The 19,801-nt window shown below is 40.2% G+C and overlaps 1 protein-coding gene across 5 annotated transcripts in view; it reads left to right on the top strand.

The window, feature by feature from the left end:
- Positions 1-19,801, top strand: part of LOC144042751 (receptor-type tyrosine-protein phosphatase mu) — a 245,438-nt gene that overhangs the window by 87,639 nt on the left and 137,998 nt on the right. For all 5 annotated transcript variants that reach the window (XM_077555675.1, XM_077555673.1, XM_077555680.1 and 2 more), the window contains exons 5-7: positions 1,412-1,527; positions 3,963-4,137; positions 18,954-19,247. In XM_077555675.1, coding sequence (XP_077411801.1) covers positions 1,412-1,527; positions 3,963-4,137; positions 18,954-19,247 — 585 coding nt within the window. The remainder of the gene's footprint in view (positions 1-1,411; positions 1,528-3,962; positions 4,138-18,953; positions 19,248-19,801) is intronic.

The following is a 19,801-nucleotide window of genomic DNA, read 5'->3' as shown; positions in this document are numbered from 1 at the left end:
TCTTTTTTTTTTTTCTTTTTTTTTTGGCAGTGCCTAGATTGACTGAGGACGCAGCTGAAAGATGAGGTTGTTAAAAAAAATCTAAAGCACAAGTGGAACTCTTAGTGATGAAAGTGGTAGAATTAGATTTTTTCTCTCAGTCTTTAGAGATTCGGTTACGTTTCAAATCAAGGTCGCGCGGCAAGATTGCCCTATTTTTCCCTGCACTCATCAAAAATGTTCCACATAAGTTTCCCGCAGAATATCCAATGTGCTCATGATAATGAACACCGTTTGCAAAGGGGAAACATGCTTTTGTAACAACACTTTGCTGCATTCAGTGCTGGAATTAAGTTAAACAACAGTGTAAATTTCTCTCGCCCCAAATACCAACCTTCGCCCCTTACTAGAATATAAACCCTATTGCCTACCCCACCAAATACAATCCCTAAACCTTAATTCTTCAAACTGGTTCTACCCAAAACACCCCACCCTAGATCCTATCCATTGCCCCAAACACTAACCCTAATCCTGAAATTTATACCTACCCACAAACCCTACACATTACCCTAATCCTCACATTGACCACTGAGCCATGAACCCTCGCTTTACAACCTACCAGAAAAACCAAGCCAGTTGTGTCAAACATACGGCGCAGGGGCCAGGAAAGGCCCTTCACGGGGTCCAATCTGGCCCGTTAGGACAGAACACAAACAGTTTTTCGCTAAAAATAACTTGTTAATTTTGTCCACTGGAGAGTGCAATGACAGCCACTTAAATGACATTCTGAAATGTGGCTGTTGCTCAGGTTTTGATGCGAACATTTTGTGCTCATTTTTGTTACCACATTTCAGATTACTCTGCAATAAAATCAGAAATGGGAATATTTTTAGAGTCTACGTGTAATTATTTGCACACCCAAAAAAAAACAGGAGATATTTTGACCTATATGTATTTTTAGATTATTAGGCCATGGACATAGGGGCCCAGCGCACTTGAGATTACATTTGGGTGAAAGTGGCCCCTGATTTAAAAGACTTTGACACCCCTGCCTAATCCCTAACAATCAATATGAAAATGCTTTTGTAAGAGCGGTATCATTTACTCAGTGTGCGGGGGAAGTAAAGCGTCAGTGCAATTAGCAGCAGAACGGCCTCTTGGGTCTCGTTCCGGAGATTTAGGTGGCGGCCTTCTTCCTCACAAAGCGATTCGGGCCTAAGACTTCATGAGGTAGCGTATACTAAAGTATAAGTGCGGCATCCATTCAAGTCTACTTTGCCCCGCTCTACTCATGTTTACAAGCGAGCCCCGCCACAGGGGTTGTAACTTCCCTCGCAGCACAAACATGTCTTACATTCAACTCTGCAGTTTAATCTCGCCTTGAATTCAACATACCTGCCTAATAAACATTTTGTCGTTTTTTGCTTCTCAGTGAACACGCCACACTTTCTGACGATAAAGGGAGTGGAGGTCAACGCTGGGCAGACGGCGTCTTTTCACTGCACCGTCAACGGACGCAAGCGGGACAATTTCCGACTCTGGCTTCAGGTGAGGCTTTCTACATTTCCTTGCACGAGGGAACCTCATTTGTGCATAATTGCAGTCTTGGTCTTGAATTTGTATGCAGTCTCAAGCTTGTCTTGGTCTCACAATTCCTCTGTCTTGGTCTGCAATTGATGTGACATTTCAGTCTTCATCTCGAGTTTGTCTCACATTGCCTCGGCCTTATTGATCTTGAACACTCTATGCCGGTATTTGGGGCTCATAATATATATCTCGTTGTTTATTTAATTGACTTGATCTCACATTTTCTTGGTCTTAACTCTGTTTTACACTCTCTTGGTCTTCAATCAGTCTCGCATTTTTAGTCTGGAATTGGTGTGACGTTTCAGTCTTCATCTTGATTTTGCCTCACCTTGCCTCGGTCTACTTTGTCCTGACCGTCTTGGTCTGGAATCGGTGTGACCTTTCAGTCTTCATCTTGATTTTGTCTCACATTGTCTTAGTCTTCTTGGTCTTGACAGTCTTGGTCTGGAATCTGTGTGACATTTCAGTCTTCATCTCGAGTTTGTCTCACATTGCCTCGGCCTTATTGATCTTGAACACACTATGCCAGTATTTGGAGCTCATAACGTTATCTCGTTGTTTATGACCATGTTATTTGCAATTGACTTGATCTCACATTTTCTGTGTGACGTTTCAGTCTTCATCTTGATTTGGCCTCACATTGCCTCGGTCTACTTTGTCTTGACCGTCTTGGTCTGGAATCAATCTGTGTGACGTTTCAGTCTTCATCTTGATTTTGCCTCACGTTGCCTCGGTCTACTTTGTCTTGACCGTCTTGGTCTGGAATCTGTGTGACGTTTCAGTCTTCATCTTGATTTTGTCTCACATTGCCTTAGTCTTCTTGGTCTTGACCGTCTTGATCTGGAATCGGTGTGACGTTTCAGTCTTCATCTTGATTTTGTCTCACATTGTCTTAGTCTTCTTGGTCTTGACAGTCTTAGTCTGGAATCTGTGTGACGTTTCAGTCTTCATCTTGATTTGGCCTCACGTTGCCTCGGTCTACTTTGTCTTGACCGTCTTGGTCTGGAATCTGTGTGACGTTTCAGTCTTCATCTTGATTTTGTCTCACATTGCCTTAGTCTTCTTGGTCTTGACAGTCTTGGTCTGGAATCATCAGTGTGACGTTTCAGTCTTCATCTGGACTTTGTCTGACATTGCCTCGGACTTCTTGGTTTTGACTCAGTCTCACATTTTATTGGTATTGGTCTTGGCTGTTTCACAATACACTAGCCTTAGTATTGTCTCAATCTTATACTTTCTCTGTCTGGGTCTTGTTTTAGTCTCAAATTGTCTAGTTTTAATCTTCACTCTTTCACATTGTGTTGGTCTTTGTCTTGATTTGATCTCCCACTGCCTCCATCTTGGTCTTTATTTAGTCCCGTATTGGCTTGACCTCGGTATTTACTTGGTCTCACATTACTCGGTCTGACATTGTCTTGGTCTTTGCTCTGTTTCACATGACCTTGAGCTTGTTTTTTTTTACCTGGTCTTGCATTGGTTTTGGTAAATGGTCTTCACTTGTATAGCACTTTTCCACCTGTTAAGGCCCACAAAGCGCTGACATCACATTCACCTACTGATGGTGCAGCATCAGGAGCAACTGGGGGTTCAGCATATTGCTCGAGGACACTTTGATATGATCACAAGGGCGGAGGATCGAACCCCCAACCTCGGTCATCTCTGTCTTGTCATCGTACTCAATCACTGCTTCAGTCTCGGCCTTGATTCAGTCTCACATTGCCTTGGTCTTATCTCCATTTTGTGCTTGACTCTATCTCCGCTCCTGTAATTTCAACTGTAACACAACCTCCGAGATCCAATTTTTTAGTCCGGAGTGACGAGTCTAAAGTTCAAGCTGTGACATTCACACATTGCTTCATTGCATCCTGGATGTAACCTGCTGGCCGGCAGGCAGGGGATTACAGGTGTCAGCTCACTGCCGTATGCTCTTAACCCACATAGACGCTGGCTCTGTGCAGAGTGCCTTCTATATCCGGCACACAGCAGCCTGCAGTCGACCTTGATCCGAGCGACAAAGGTAGTGCATCTGGCAGCCGGAGCCTTTTCGGCCTGTGACGCTAACATGCACCGTCACTCGTGTGATCAGCGGGCTTAAAGGTCCCGTGCCAGGTACTCCATCATTTTCACAAATGCGTCCTCATTAGCACCAGAGCTGTAAAACAAACATTAGGCCAAATCCCAGCCCGATGACAGCGGTGAAGAAACGTTCCTAATGAACAAATACTACCCCCCCATCTGCCGGCTGTAAGGGGTGACAGCTGGGGAGAAGCTGCTGCCTCTCTGTGCGTTGCAGTGTGATTAATGTATCACGCACAATTGGGACTGAGGCAAACAAACAAAAGTAAAGATTCTAGAACACACAAGGTGAAACCACTTGTATGTGTGTGTTCAAACAGGGAATGGGTGGACGGGAGGCCCCGATGAAGGCCACTAAACCTTGGAACAACCGCCGGTTCATCGGCACCTTCGATGTGGAGAACACCACCAAGGGCGACTCAGGCCGCTACCGATGCATCGTCCACTCGGACAAAGGGGTCGGCGTGTCCAACTACGGGGAGCTGACTATAAAACGTGAGTGTTGATCTTGAACCATTCCACCCTCGATGTCACTTTCACTTGAAATTTGGTATGAACGTCTGTCGTGAAAAGACCCACAAAAAAGTCTCAAGAATTCCTGTCCAAAAAGATACAGGAAGTCTGCCATTTTAGTTATTGAGCAGCCACTTAAGGCGAGAATTTGATTGTATTCCCTGAATTTTTGTAGTGGATTTTTTACCAAATAAAACTTCCAGTATTTCATTCTTTCCAAAGTAAGTCTTACTTTATTGGAATTATTAATAAGAGTTCAAGAACTAGAAATTAGAAGAGTAGAAAATTGCCATTAATTTTATGGAATAATTATTGGGATATATTGGTCTTTCTTTAAAATTATCTGTAATTTTTGGAATTGCAATTAATATGATAATAATAATAATAATAATAATAATCTAAAATAATAATTGAATATAGTACAAAATGAATGAATATTGCAAATATTGAATTGCTAACCAAATTAGCTAAATACTAGAAGTAAACTTTCTTGTCTAATTTGTTTAATAGAAAGACAACAAATGCCTTTATTCATTTTTTTTTTTTCTGACACGGATGATGATTTGCTGTCATGTCGAGCTGCTGAAGAGGATTTACTCAATATCATATATATGTATATTTTTTTTCCGTTAACCTTCTGTGTCTGGTATCGACAGCCTCTAAGTATCTGATAAAATAAGGCGGATATCGGCCCATACCATTTGGTGGAATCGGTACTCGCCAATCCTGATTTGGGAGGATGTCATCGTTATCGGAATGTAGTTCCCTTTTTAGAATTTGTATCATTTTGCACCATATTTTTTGATATTGTATGCTTTTCATTGGACACTGAGATGGGTGCGCTTTATATTGAGCCTTGCACTGACCTTCATGCAAAGTCGGTGAGAGATGAACAGGAAGCAAACTGCGTAAACAGACTTTAGGGCACTTTTTAGCCCCCCTCTCCCAACCACCACCACTTTTTTTTTTATGGTGATTTGTTATCTGGAGGACTTTTTCACTGTAAAATGGGGGCCGTCCTTGACTGAGCACAATGGCGCTTTAAAGGATCACAAAGGCAAGCGGCGGGCGGGTTTACAGTAGCCTCACTGATGTTTGACTCCTGCAGTCATTTGATATGAATTTATGGAGTCGTCTCTCGCTGCAAGGCCTCACTTTCCTTACAGCCCCTATAGTCGTCCAGTAATGGCCTCCTATATTTCTTCACCTCAATCTTCTTCGTGTGCTCTCAATTGAATTTACTGCCTTGATTTTTTTCCCCTATCCCCTCTGTCTCTTTCTCTCTTTTTTTTTGTCTCCGAGCCTTATGTGATTGATAGGTTTAATCCTGCTGCTGCAGATCGAGCTCTGTCAATCACGCCGGAATGGACACAACAGAGTGGGAGCGAGGGAGATAATGTCTAATAACCCAGATCAGCCTTCCCTGTTAAGAATTGACTTAACAAATGTTAACCTCTTTGAGGTTTTAGCAGAATTTGGTGGAAAATATTGTTCACTTTGAGACTTTACATATTATAAAAGCACTGGGATTTTGTGGATTTTTGAACAAAACGCATGCACAGAATTTTGCAGAAATTGATCTATTGTGTGAATTTGATTATTTTATTAGAACAAAAGGTTGGTCTAATGTGAGCATTTATTTATATATATATATATATATATATATATATATATACGTATATATGTACACGTATATATATATATATATATATATATATATATATATACATATATACGTATATATGTACACGTATATATATATATATATATATATACATATCCGTATATATATATATATATATATATATATATATATATATAGAGAGAGAGATATATATATATATATATACTGTATATATATATATATATATATATATATATATATATATATATATATATATATATATATATACTGTATATATATAGAGATATATATATATATATATACTGTATATATATAGAGATAGATATACATAAGGGGTGTCTCTCCAATTAAGACAATTCGATACAAGGACGGTTAGATTTTAAAATGGAATGATTCGGTTTGATTCAGTAGAATTTCGGTTCGATTCGGTGCAACAATTATTTGATTACTTAACAACTAGTCAACTGCCAAATTCATTTATAATTATTCTGATACTCCATTAATCGTTTGAACATCTTGTTTAATCTAAAATGGTCTAAATCTCATAATTTGCACATTTGCAAACATCTGCTTTTATTTTGGAAAACAGCGATAAACATTTTTGCATATAAGATAAGATACACCTTTATTTATCCCACAGTGGAGAAATCCACAGCATTACCAGCAGCAATACACATCATCACACATCATATATAAATAATATGTATCACAAAAAATACTATTATTCAACTATGTAACCTATAGTTGAATAAAAACAGAGAATACAGTAGTGCAAATAGATGGCATCATCATCACATTTGTTAAATTTGAAATTAAAACATCACATCACACCACATCAATGGTTTTCCGAGAGTACAGTAATTGTAAAGTCTAACAGCAGCGGGTAGGAAGGACCTTCGGTACCTTTCCTTGTTACAGCGTGGGTGAAGAAGCCTAGCACTAATGGTCTACATGGCTTGAACAGTCCCGCACTGAGGGTGGGAGGCGTTACCCCGGATAGATGACAGCTTTGTCACCATTCTCCTGTTGCCTACCACCTTATCCATCTTGAGACTGGAGCCCAGAACAGAGCCCGCCTTCTTTACCAATTTGGTCAGTCTCTTCCTCTCGGCAGTTGAGATGCTGCTGCTCCAGCAGACCACACCATAAAATAAGACTGAGGCCACCACAGAGTCATAGAAGGTCCTTAAGTCCTTACGCACCCCAAAGAACCTCAGTCTACGTAGCAGGTGTAGGCTACTCAGTCCATTTTTGTACAGAGTGTTGTCAGTCCTGTCCAGGTTCTTATTAAGGTGAACACCCAAGTACCTGTAAGAGTCCACTATCTCAATGTTTATTCACTGGATGTTCACCGGGTTGGGTTAAATTACCTTTACTCAGGTGAAAATCCACCACCAGCTCCTTAGTTTTTCCTGCATTAATCCGGAGGCGATTGTCCTCGCACCAGGCCACATAGTTCTTGTTCAGTTCTCGGTACTCTGTCTCATCTCCATTGTTGATGAGACCGACGATGGCAGAGTAACCCGAGAACTTTTGCAGGTGACAAGTTTGTCGTGTGGTGTGAGAAGTCGGTTGTGTAAATGGTGAACAGTAGAGGAACTAGGACAGTCCCTTGGGGCGTCCCCATACTACAGATCACCTTATCAGACACACACGGCTGCTCGTCTTCACATACTGCGGCCTATTGGTGAGAAAATCCAGAACCCATGTTGTTAGCTGGTGGAACACAAAACACTCAAAAATCCATTTGAGAGAATTGAGTGGCATTTCATTTAAGTTAGTTTGATACCTTGCTAACTTTTTTTCAGACCAATACCAGTATGAGTATTCACTCTTTGAGTAGTCACCGATAACTGAATACCATACTTCTAGTATTATTGATGTATGATAAAAAAAAAAAAAAATGAACAAAGACCTTTGTTTCTTATACAAATGTTTCAGATCGTTTCAGAATAGCGCCACCTACTGTCAAGGAGGACTTGATGTCAAATTTATCGGGAGCCCTCACAAGTACTCGAAACCTCAAAATAAGGCCAGTAAAGGCCCGATACGGTACCTGGTATTTGTACTTGTCCATCCCTAAGATTGTTTAATGTGAGCAAATGATTTTAACTTATTAACCCTACCTCAATGAAAATGTAATTGAACTTTCTGTAGGAACGCTACAAGGCTTACCTTGCTTTCTTTATATCCATTTTGCAATGCTTGGCAGCTGCCATTCTACGTCGCTACGCACTGAATGCGTTGCGATAAAAATAGAACTGGCGGCTGCGCCTGCTGTAATGGAAATGCAAGTGAGGCCGTGGAGTTTCGTTCCGTACGGTGTGGTGTGGTAGCGTGTCGTGTGGGGCTAATTGGAAAGAGGCAATAGTTATATTGTTAACCATATAAATCATATAGCGCAAACTTGTCATTACAGTCAGGGTTTCTTTTAAAATATTTTAAGATGTGAAAAGTTGTTTTGGATACGAACACTGCTTGGTATCAAGTGGTATCAACTCAACTCACTTCACAACAAGCAGCAGTCTGACAGATCGCTGTTTGTGTGAACCTGAACACGAAACAAAGAGAATTACGCCATTTTCATTTAAAACAACCATATAAATTTGCCTACAAGTGATCTAGTTTAATGCTAACACATAATGGGAAACGCCATAAGTGGGCTAACATAGCTATATGGGAGTGTTATAACCTAAAGCAACATATATTTGAATACAAATGGTGCGCGACACATTTAGGCTATGTTCACAAATGCGACCCAGATCGGACTTTTTTGCCCAAATGCGACCTGTATCTGTCTTTTTTATGTCAGTCTGAATGGCTCAATTCAGATTTTTTTCATATCCGACTTGGGTCACTTTCATACGTGGTCCTAGATCGGATATGTATCCGAATTTTTGCAATGCGACCGCAGTCTGAATGGCCAGGTCGCATATATCCGACCTCGATGTCATCAAAACAGGCGTGGGCATTAAGCTTGATTTGGCTCAAAGTTGTTTTGAGTAACAGTTGTGACTTTATATTTGACTTTATTTGAATCCCACTTGAAACCTGATGTATAAAGATGGCATTTGTGGTGGTGATATTAGTCATTTAGCCACGCAGACGGCTCATTATGGGACTGCTTTGCGAAGCAAGCAGGCACATATTGTTATTCTACCTAGGACAGTGGTTTATTTTTGTTGTTATTATTATATATTATTCCACGATTTTTCCGCTAAAATGCGGCCCGTACCGTACATCGCACCGGCACAAATGAGGTATCAAACGATGCGGCTCGATCTGACTCGCTGCGCTATTATTTTTCTAAGAATTCCCAGTTACCTTGGCGACGCTATTCCCAAAAAACTCCCAAATTAACTCCCCATTGGGAATGAATGGGAAAAAAATCACACTTCAAGCACCTTTTTCCAAGACACGCTGCGCGCGCATACGTTATCCGACCGATACGAATTTTAGCTCATTTTGTAGGAATTTGTCCCATCTTTAGCTCAGTGTCGAAATCTTTTTTAAGGAATGAAAGCCCCCCCCCCCTGTTCGGGTTCAAAGACAGTAGCTGAATTAGCTTTCTCACACACTCTGTTGGCTAATTAGCCATCCAGTGCCGGGAACCAAATAATGTATTAGAAAAAATTTCACTTCAACTCGTCACCACTGCCACAATCTTTTGTCACTAGACGTCAAATTCTCACATTTTGTAGTCACGAGTGTCTTCTTTCAGACAAACTAACTTTTATTTGGCTAAGGTGTCATTTAGTGCCTTTATTTTCCCTTTAAGCGAAGAGAAATTGGACTCTCTCGCCAATCTCTTCCATGTTAATTTGGGTGTTTTTTTCCTCTTCATTTCGGATAAATCATACATTTTCAACCTGCTCTCATTTGGTCATTTTTCATCCGATTAAAAAAATTACAACATGCTCGTGTTCCCCAAACCCTTGCCGTTCTAACAAGCCATTTCTTGAATCTGTATCTTGAAGAGTTAAGTCGTGAGAGGCTTTTGTTCCAGGGGTGCGTCTGTCATACAATCTCAATGGAATGCAACCAATCTTGATGATAGTTGGATCTAGTCTTCTCTCTTTTCCCTGATTGGTTCGTTTTCTGCTTGTCTGTGCTGTGGCCAATGAGAGACGCTTTAATGACACCAATTAGAAGTTTCTCGAGAACCTACTCCTCCCATTTCATCTCGTCTGAGGTAAGTTGCAAGGCAATTGTTTGTAGTCTGGTGAATAATGCTAAATAAGTGTGATTTTGCAAGTTTTCCCCATCCTAAACTACATCACGTTAATACTGGCGATGTATTGAAACGTATTTGATGTGTTTGAACGTTATGTTGCTGTTTTAACAAGATTGGAAAAGTTAAGTGCTAGAGATGGTAGCCTACATGCTAGCTGCACCTGCTAGCGCTAGCAAAGAGCTAGCAGATGTTACATTAAAGTTTTAATGTGCAGTAAAAAAAAACTAAGAAAAGTTTGAGTAGGCTCTAAATCTCAATTGTGTACATCTCTCGTTGCTACAATATACAGTAAGGCTTTTGTCTCGTCTGTCGTCGACGTGGGGGGGGGGGGGGGGTTGAGTGGCGTGTCGACGGTGTAGCGAAGCGGCGCCAATGAGGGATTTCGGAGAACATGCTCGTGTTCCCCAAACCCTTGCCGTTCTAACGAGCCCTTTCTTGAATCTGTATCTTCAACCGTTAAGTCGTGAGAGGCTTTTGTACAAGGGGTGCTTCTCTCATGCGATCTCAATGCAATGTGGGTGCGTGACGTCACTTCAACTCGTCACCATGGCAACGATCTTTTGTCACTAGACGTCAAATTCTCACATTTTGTAGTCACGAGTGTCTTCTTTCAGACAAACTAACTTTTATTTGGCTAAGGTGTCATTTAGTACCTTTATTTTCACCTTAAGCAAGAGAAGTCGGACTAATTCGCCTGTCTTGTACATGTTAATTTCAGGCGCCTTCCTCTCTCCATTTCTGATAAATCATAAGTTTTCAACCTGCTCTCATTTGGTCATTTTTTATCCGATTAAGAAAATGAGAACATGCTCGTGTTCCCCAAACCCTTGCCGTTCTAACGAGCCATTTCTTGAATCTGTATCTTCAACCGTTAAGTCGTGAGAGGCTTTTGTACAAGGGGTGCTTCTCTCATGCGATCTCAATGCAATGTGGGGCGCGTGACGGCTCCAAGTCAAAAATGTATGTGCTCTTAAAGTGACAGTGACATATTTTTAGATTATGGTTAACTTCCACATTTCTTGACCGATTCCAGTCATTTAAATTTTAAACTGTTCAGCTCATTTACATTTTTTTAAATACATGTTCAGGGACAGTGAGATACTTTTAGTTGATGTTGATTATGGTTAACTTCCACATTTCTTGAGCGATTCCAGTGGTTTAAATTTTAAACTGTTCAGCTCATTACCAAAGAGTCAGCAGTCCCATTCAAAATTTCCGCGGGAATTTTTCTAGTTTATTATGGGACTGCTGAAAGCAGCACATATTACTCTCCACCCTAGAAAATCCCCAGATTTTTCCGCAAAAATGCGGCCCGTACCGTAGATCGCACCGGGACAAATGAGGTATCAAACGATGCGGCTCGATCTGACTCGGTGCGGCATTACTTTTCTAGGAATTCCGAGTTACCATGGCGACGCAATTCCCCAAAAACTCCCAAAAAACTCCCATAGGAAATGAATGGAGAAAGGGGGAACAAATTACAGATCAAGCACCTTTTTCCAAGACATGCTGCGCGCGCATACGTTATCCGACCGATATGAATTTTAGCTCATTTTGTAGCAATTTTTCCCATCTTTAGCTCAGTGTCGAAATTTATTTTAAGGAATGAAAGCTCTCCCCCCTGTGCGGGTTCAAAGACAGTGAGTGAAATAGCCTTCTGGATCAATTAGGCTTTGAATGGCGGGAACCAAAAAAATATATTTCCAAAAGTCAAAAGTCTCACTTCAACTCGTCACCATGGCCACAATCTTTGCTCACTAGACATCAAATTCTCACATTTTGTAGTGACGAGTCTCTTTTCAGACAAACTAACTTTTATTTGGCTAAGGTGTCATTTAGTACCTTTATTTTCACTTTAAGCGAGGAGAAGTCGGACTAACTCGCCTATCTTTTCCATGTTAAATTCGCCTCCTTTTTCCTCTTCATTTTGGATAAATCATAAGTTTTCAACCTGCTCTCATTTGGTCATTTTTCATCCGATTAAAAAAGTGAGAACATGCTCGCGTTCCCCAAACCCTTGCCGTTCTAACGAGCTATTTCTTGAATCTGCATCTTGAACCGTTAAGTCGTGAGAGGCTTTTGTTTGAGGTGTGCGTTTCTCATACAATACCAATGGAATGTGGGTGCGTGACGTCTCCAAGTCAAATGTGTGTGCGTGAATTTGCATTTTTCTTAAAGGGACAGTAAGATACTTTTAGTTGATGTTGATTATGGTTAACTTCCACATTTCTTGACCGATTCCAGTCGTTTAAATTTTAAACTGTTCAGCTCATTTACAAGAGTCAGCAGTCCCATTCAAAATTTCAGCGGGAATTTTTCTAGTTACACACTGCTATGACGTGACGTCATCGTTGGAGAGAAAACAAGGAGAGCTCTCCGTGAGATGAGGCGCTCGAACAGGCTTGCCTCTTTTCTTTTCTTTGGTCCTTCCTTGGGTCTCCTGACGGCCTCACGGCTCTGGCTGGGTTCTGAAGTGTTCGGTTTAGGTGAACGGTATGGGATTTTTTAAATAGGTTTTAGGTGAACTAACGAATACACACTCACACGCACGCACGCACGCACGCACGCACACACGGACATACACTTACTCACCCACATACAAAATATATATATATATATATATTTTTTATTATTATTTTTATTATTTTAAACAAAAGGCTTGCCTCATTTTCACAAAATATTGTTTCTACCTCATCCTGCATCACTCTGTAGATATGAGATGGTCAAAATATGAGCCTCGATAACAGACTTATAAAAGTCCATGGCCTCGACATGCTGGACCATACGTATTTACTTCCGCAAACACAGCGTTGTGTGAGTGATGTTGTATCTTCTTCTGCACATGTGGGTCACATGTGCGATGCATTCCGTCCACGCAGCAAACAGACTGATGTCGCAATTAATAGGTAATGTGAACGCTTGCTCAAAAAAAATCGGATTTCACCCAAAAATGGGAATTGAGCATTAAGACCTTCAGTGTGAACGTAGCCTTAGACAAACATATATCAATGCTTGCAGGAATATATTCTTGATCATTTGTGGAGGAATGACCAGCGTAACTGAAGTTAGTTGGTCTTGAGAGTTGAAAGTTCATGACTATATTAAACTGCCCCTTGGTGGTTACACACAGCAGGCGAAACGGTTTACTTCTCTATTTTTTTTATTTAATCATGTTATTACAATAGGATTTAAAAAAATGCAATGTCCTAGAGTGCATTTTGTATATATTTAAAAAAATGTTGGGGTTTTAGGGGAGACTGGAACGGATTTTATTGCATTTCCATTATGAGGATTTTAGAATTTCATATAAATACCTCGCTTTCTCTTTGAGAATTTACTAATACAATATGTGTCTATTGTGTCAATCATGGCAGAAGTGACACCATATTGTAAGAGATGAGTACAGCCCCCCCCCCCCCCCCCCCATCTTTTGCACTCAGTCGCTCTCCAAACAGCACTTTGCATTAGCTGAGACCTAAAAAAAATAAGCGCCAGGTGCCTTTGTCATAAATATTGATGTCATTATCTGGACCCTTTAAAATCTCTGCGAGGGAGGAAAGCAGCGTTTTCACGCTTCTAAGTGTCATCTCCTCTTATCTCTGCATCCGCTGCCGTAAAACAAGCGCTTAACTCCCTATACCCAACACCCCCCACCCACCCCTCACTCCTTGGAGCAATGACTTGTAAATCTCCCTTTAAATGTGAATGTGTATGGGAGTGACCACGGAGTGTGGATTTTTCATCCCGCCTCATTACAATACGCCGCCGCCGCCGCCTTGGTCAACAGGAGGAGAATGAATGCTTGATTATCCCGGATAATCACTCCTGATTTTCGTGCCATATTTATGTGGAAGTGTGCCGTGCCATATGGATCTGCCCGCTTGAACCCCCACTGCCTTTCCATCCTGGTTATAGGCTCTCCCGTAGCGCCTCTGAAAGGGACGATAATTATTCGCCCCCCGTTCTAGGCCCAGGCTCCTTTTCCTCGGGTTCGGGGAGCTCTAGCTGAGCATTCTGGCCCGTGTCGGCGCTAATGAGAATAGCCACCGAGAAAAGAAAAAAAAGAATCGAAATCGAAGCCAGACTCGCCGGTCATCTTCCCAGAGGCGATCGATTCTTTTCCAACTCGGTTAGGAGAATAATGAGCACCTCCCCCATCTTAAAGAGAGAGAAGGATGCTCTCGGCAAATGAAAGCGGGATTTATTATTATTACCATGAATCAACAGGACAGTGACAACACTTGGACGGCTGAAGGGCTTTGTGTGTGCTTGTGTGCCAGTGGTTGCATAAACTTCAACTACTCTTATTGCAGTTCAGTGAGTTGCACCCAAAATATTAGATTTTTTTTTTAAAGGGGTAAATTGTGTTTATTTTGCCCTTAAATTCCATAATTGTACTATGGAAATCCTAACTTGAACATTATTTTGTTTCAAAAAAAAAAAATTAAAAAAAAAAAAATATATATATATATATATATATATATATATATATTATTTTTTGTAAAAATGCACCATGTGAGGATTTGACTTCATCCCTTCATGACTTTTCGTTGTTGTTGTTTTTGTAGACTTTCATTTCAAACAAATTGTCTGGTTGTGAGGATTCCCAAATTCTACTTAAACAGGGTATGTTCAAACGTTTTAAGTTGAGAGCCACCTACACGAAAAATGAAAGTCTGCAAAGCCTTTTTTTTTTTTAAACAGGATAAAATCAATCAAGCAAGCAATTACATATTGTTTGTCTTTTCTAGATAATTTGATCAACTGTCACATAACATCTTTCTCTATTAAGGCGATAAGGCAAATAGTTCAGGAATTTCAAGATTTGGAGGATTTTCTATATCCTACTAGACTAGAGCTACACTAGAAATCTTGCTAAACCTGGTGGTCAGGAATGGAATGGGAACAAATTTTGGCCTGCGGGTTGGGTGGTCCGGACGACAAACGACATGCAAAGAATCCTTTGGTCATTCGTAGAGGAAAAGAGTTTGCACGCCGACCAGCAACATGCAGCGATTACTATTCTTCGACTGAGGTGTATTTTGCTTTTAAAATTTAATTATCTTTATTAACCACAGTGTTTTGAAGAGAAATGTTGTTATTTTATAAATAGCCTATTTCTATCTACACCACATGAATCAATTTATTTCTTATTTTTTATTTTGGTAAATGCAGCAGGCCACTGAAAATGGATGGCGGGCCACAAATGGCCCCCAAGCCGTAGTTTACTTAGTTGACTAAGACTATACTGATGTTTTTATTTATTAAATTAAATTATGAATTTATTTATGTTTACACAAAGTTTGCATAAATTGTGAACAAGTAGGATTTCATAAAGTTTCAAAAAGTTATTTAGTATATTAGTCTATAGTTATTTTGTTACCTAGTTAAGCGTTTCCATGTAAGAATTTTGTTAAATTACAAACAAAAAGTTTATCTGTTATTAAGATTTTGTAGTTAAATTGGTTATTTATCACTTTTTCCATGCCATTATTCTAGTTTGATTCTTCTGGACTTAGTACAATTGTGTACTAAAATATCACTTGTGTGTATTTGATTTTTTTTTTTCGCAAAAAAGGTTGAATAAATTGTGACTATTTAGTACAATTTCATATACAAATGTTTGTCTTAAATAACAATTTATTGGTTACCCAAATCATTCTTCCTTCATAAATATATTGTAGAATATTGCACAAAAACTTTTGGGAGAATTTCATATTCAAATAAGCCCCTAAGAATTTTGTACATTTTGAAAAAAATAAAATAATCTACAGAAAGTTGGTATGCAAGGATTTAATTACCCAAAGAATAGTTTCCGTTTTTGTGTGGTCGTTTAATTACCCAACAGCCTTCCTGACTAAGAGTTGTTGAAAAAAAAAATCTTTAACTAAATATACCTTCAGGAAGTGTCCACCGTGAAGATTTTTAAGATCAAAATAGTCCCTTAAATTTTGGGTAAAAACTAATACGCAATATTGTGACAAAATCATACACATTTTTAGTATTTAAGTAAATCAATTTGAAATATTCCGTAATAAAAATTGCTTAAAATGCTAACAGCTACAAAATGTAACTGCGAAATTTAAGGTTTCCACCTTTTTCTCTTAGTGTTGCCCTCATAGTCCATCTTGAACATAATATGGTTTATTTTCACACATTCAACACATAAATACTGTAAGCCGCTGTTAGTCCGCAGATGCTGCAGTCGAGGAAGACGCAGCTGTCACCATTCCGCTTGGCCGTGTGGTCAAACATCGCGACGACAGCTGCTCGCCGACCCCCGCGTTTGGCCGCCCGTGTCGCACACGCCCACCCTCGGCCGTGTCCAAGCCGACGCACAGTCGAAAAAGCAAGTTGTTAATACCCCCGACGTGTGCCAGCGCTTGAGTGTATTTCACACCGTTAATCCGTAATTTTCAACGCGCCGGGATTAGTGCACCTACAAGCTTTCATCACCGTAAGCTTTCGTGTAGTGGCGGACAAGGGGTGCGGCACCTCTGTCAGGATGGCACATGACGGGAGACATTTGGGAAAGGCTGCCCTCTAGAAAAACAAAACAAAACAGTCTTTAGATTTTTGACCGTTTGGGGATTGGCTCAGTATTAGTTTTGATTTACTTTGAGGGTCTGTTAAATATTTTGCGAAAGACTTGTTTTGGAAAGCGTGTCTGTCTGGGATGTTGAAAGAGGTTGCGTGTCTTAAAAAAGACTCAGACATTTAAAGACATCTGACCCGAAAACGCATCAAAACAAGCACAGATTCGGACACCTCAGACAGTCTGAGGTCTGCTGGATTAGCTGGTTGGCTCGAGGTGATGTTGGACAGCTTGGATTAGACGCAGTTTAGGGACCCGTGACTTGAGGTCACTGTGCGCTAACCATCTGCCTCCTATGAGGCGCAACCTCCATTGGTCAAACTTCATGATAACCTGAAGGTAGGTTATCCTTGAGGATGCTTTAGTGTATAGAATATTAACCCTGGAGAACCCAAGAACCCTTTTCTTCTTTGGAAAATTATGAATTATACATTAAATGACTCCTATAAATTCACTGAACACCAAAATATGTTTTTTCAATTTTAACCCATTTTTTTGAACTAGCTCAGAGTTGCTAATTTATCAAAAAAAAAAAAAACATACTCCTAGGCATTCTGCAACATGATATGGAATAGATTAACAAAAAAAACACAATTTTACCATCTGATGGTTTGCTGAGAAGATGGTTTTGTTTGGATTGATTTCCAGCTCAACAAAATTGGCATGTTGCCAGCCATCTTGTCACCACCACTCTGGCTCATGTAAGTGCAATATTCATCCACTAGATGGCCCCATGCAGGGGTCAGAAGTGGCACTCTGGACTTTTGAAGTTAAATTAAAAAAAAAAAAAAAAAAAAGGTCTTTGTTATTTGAGTAGCAGAATTTATAGGGGCCAAACTTGACCCCGTGGGTTCTCCAGGGTTAAATATGGAGTAAATACGGTAGATTCGAGAGGTATAGAATGGGAAATATTTCAAGATGTGACATTCGAATCATATAGAACATTGTGTAAAACTGATATAGAACATCAATAGAACATCATAGAACAAAGATAAGGAAGTAAATATGTTGCATTACAGTTGTACAGAGCAAGTGATACAATGTGTAAATATGGTACATTTGAGGTGCATATAGATCATGGGATATATAAATATGCTACATTAGAGTTGTATAGAACGTTTGATACAATTTAAATATGATCATTTCAGTTGTGTAGAATTGAGACTTTGAATTGTGTACGGTGCAGAACATTAATAATGGCCAACATATGAAACATCAGAGCTGTATTGAACATTCAATATGATTTAAATGTGGTAGATTAGGATAGAACATTACATAGGGTATGTTCCATTAGAGGTGCACAGATGCTAACGTACCTCACAAGGTTCTACTGAAGTGACTAGATAGTTAGTAGCTAGCGCAATAAACTAACTCCGTTGCTCAGTCAAAGACATGTGATGTACGCTCACACCTCACGTGAGGATACAGAAGGATTTGATGCAGCCTCTGACCTGAAGAAGTAGCTTAAAGCCATGGTAGTAAACAGATACAAATATACTTTTTTTCTTAATGAAAGAAGAAACTTGAATCTTTCTTTTGGTAGGTTCCATGTTTTATAGTAAGAGAACATAATATTCTGTGGGCCTTGCAAAATCAGTCAAAATCCAGTAAAACAGCCGTGAGCGAAGGGGGTTGCTTCAGTGGAAATGGCTGGGAGTTTAAATGTGATGTAAATTCTGTTCATAATTGCACGAAGAGCTGTATAGAAAATTAAATATGTGAAATTGATACATTAGAGTTGTACAGAACATTAAACATGATGTGTTCATTTTACATGAGAGCTTTAGGGAACAAGAAATAGACTTGTGGAAGTTGTGGCCAATTTGAAGTGTTGCTGAACACAGTCGTATTACAGAAATAAATGCCAGGAATAGATGAAAGAACCTGTGCTGACATTTGGAGAAGGCTCATTAAGGCAGAGATGCCAAAAGGTTTAAGCCAGATTAGACAAATATTGGGAATGCGATAGAGGAAAAGGTCACTGTCAAAGTTGTCACGTGTTTACTGTGACGTCTTTCACACAAAGCCCAACAAAGTGGGATTTTTATGCAAATGTATGCGCTTTTTCTCACTGACACTTGAGACCATAATCAGACATGACGTCAGACCTATCATGACGTATGAAATTATCAGAAAGTGTTGATTGCTTTCAATACAACTGGGCGGGAGAAATGAGTTAGAACGTCACAACCGCCCAAGTCAGTCTTATTAAAATTTCTCTCTCGGTTTTGTTTTCAGTGTCTGGTGTGAAGTGTAAAATAGTTGTGGGATAATGACAAATGTCTTTTTTTTAACATTCAAATAAAACCCTTTTACCCTTCCAGAGCCTCCGGTGCCCATCGCCCCACCTCAGCTGACTGCCGTGGGCGCCACCTACCTGTGGATACAGCTCAACGCCAATTCCATCAATGGCGACGGCCCCATCGTGGACCGGGAGGTGGAGTACCGCACCGTGTCGGGCACCATGTACGACCTGCAGCCCGTTGACAAGACCACGCACAAGATCGGACACCTGGACCCCGACACAGAATACGAGATCAGCGTTCTGCTCACCAGGCCTCTGGAGGGTGGCACCGGCGCACCTGGACCACCGCTGAGGGCCCGGACCAGATGTGCTGGTGAGTTTACTTTCATATTACTTTGTGATAACGTTAATCTGCCTGTTTTGCTTAAACTTCTACACTGACGTCTCTCTCTAGGTTGAGCGTGAAGTGGCTAGCTGTGTGAGGCTAACATGAGGCTAACTTAGCGATCTTTGTCTTCACTCGGTCAAAAATTTGTGACATGCTGATGTCTCTCAAGGTCTTATGCTGCATTCGAGGAAGGTGGGAAGTCTGATATATCCCACTTGGATTCTCCCAGTTCCGACCTCAAAGCATTCCAGGCGAATGTAATCAACAAAGATGGCTTATTCTCATAAATTATTTGTTGTACCGGTGAACACAGTTGGTCCGAATCATGTTGGGTTACGTAAAGTTACTTTTTTCGAATAACTAAATTAATGGTATAATAAATAAACAGATTGATATCTTTCCTAGGTATTTGTATCTACGGCGGTAGCCACCGTTAAGTGACGTCAGATTGAAGTCGGTCGGTGATGTCGGGTCATTTTTTCCTCGACTTCCTCGAATGCAGCATTATACGAATTGGCTACCTGTGTGAAACTAACATG

This window comes from Vanacampus margaritifer, chromosome 2 (genome assembly GCF_051991255.1).
Source record: "Vanacampus margaritifer isolate UIUO_Vmar chromosome 2, RoL_Vmar_1.0, whole genome shotgun sequence".
NCBI lineage: Eukaryota > Metazoa > Chordata > Actinopteri > Syngnathiformes > Syngnathidae > Vanacampus > Vanacampus margaritifer.
This window is presented reverse-complemented; position numbering and strand designations above follow the sequence as displayed.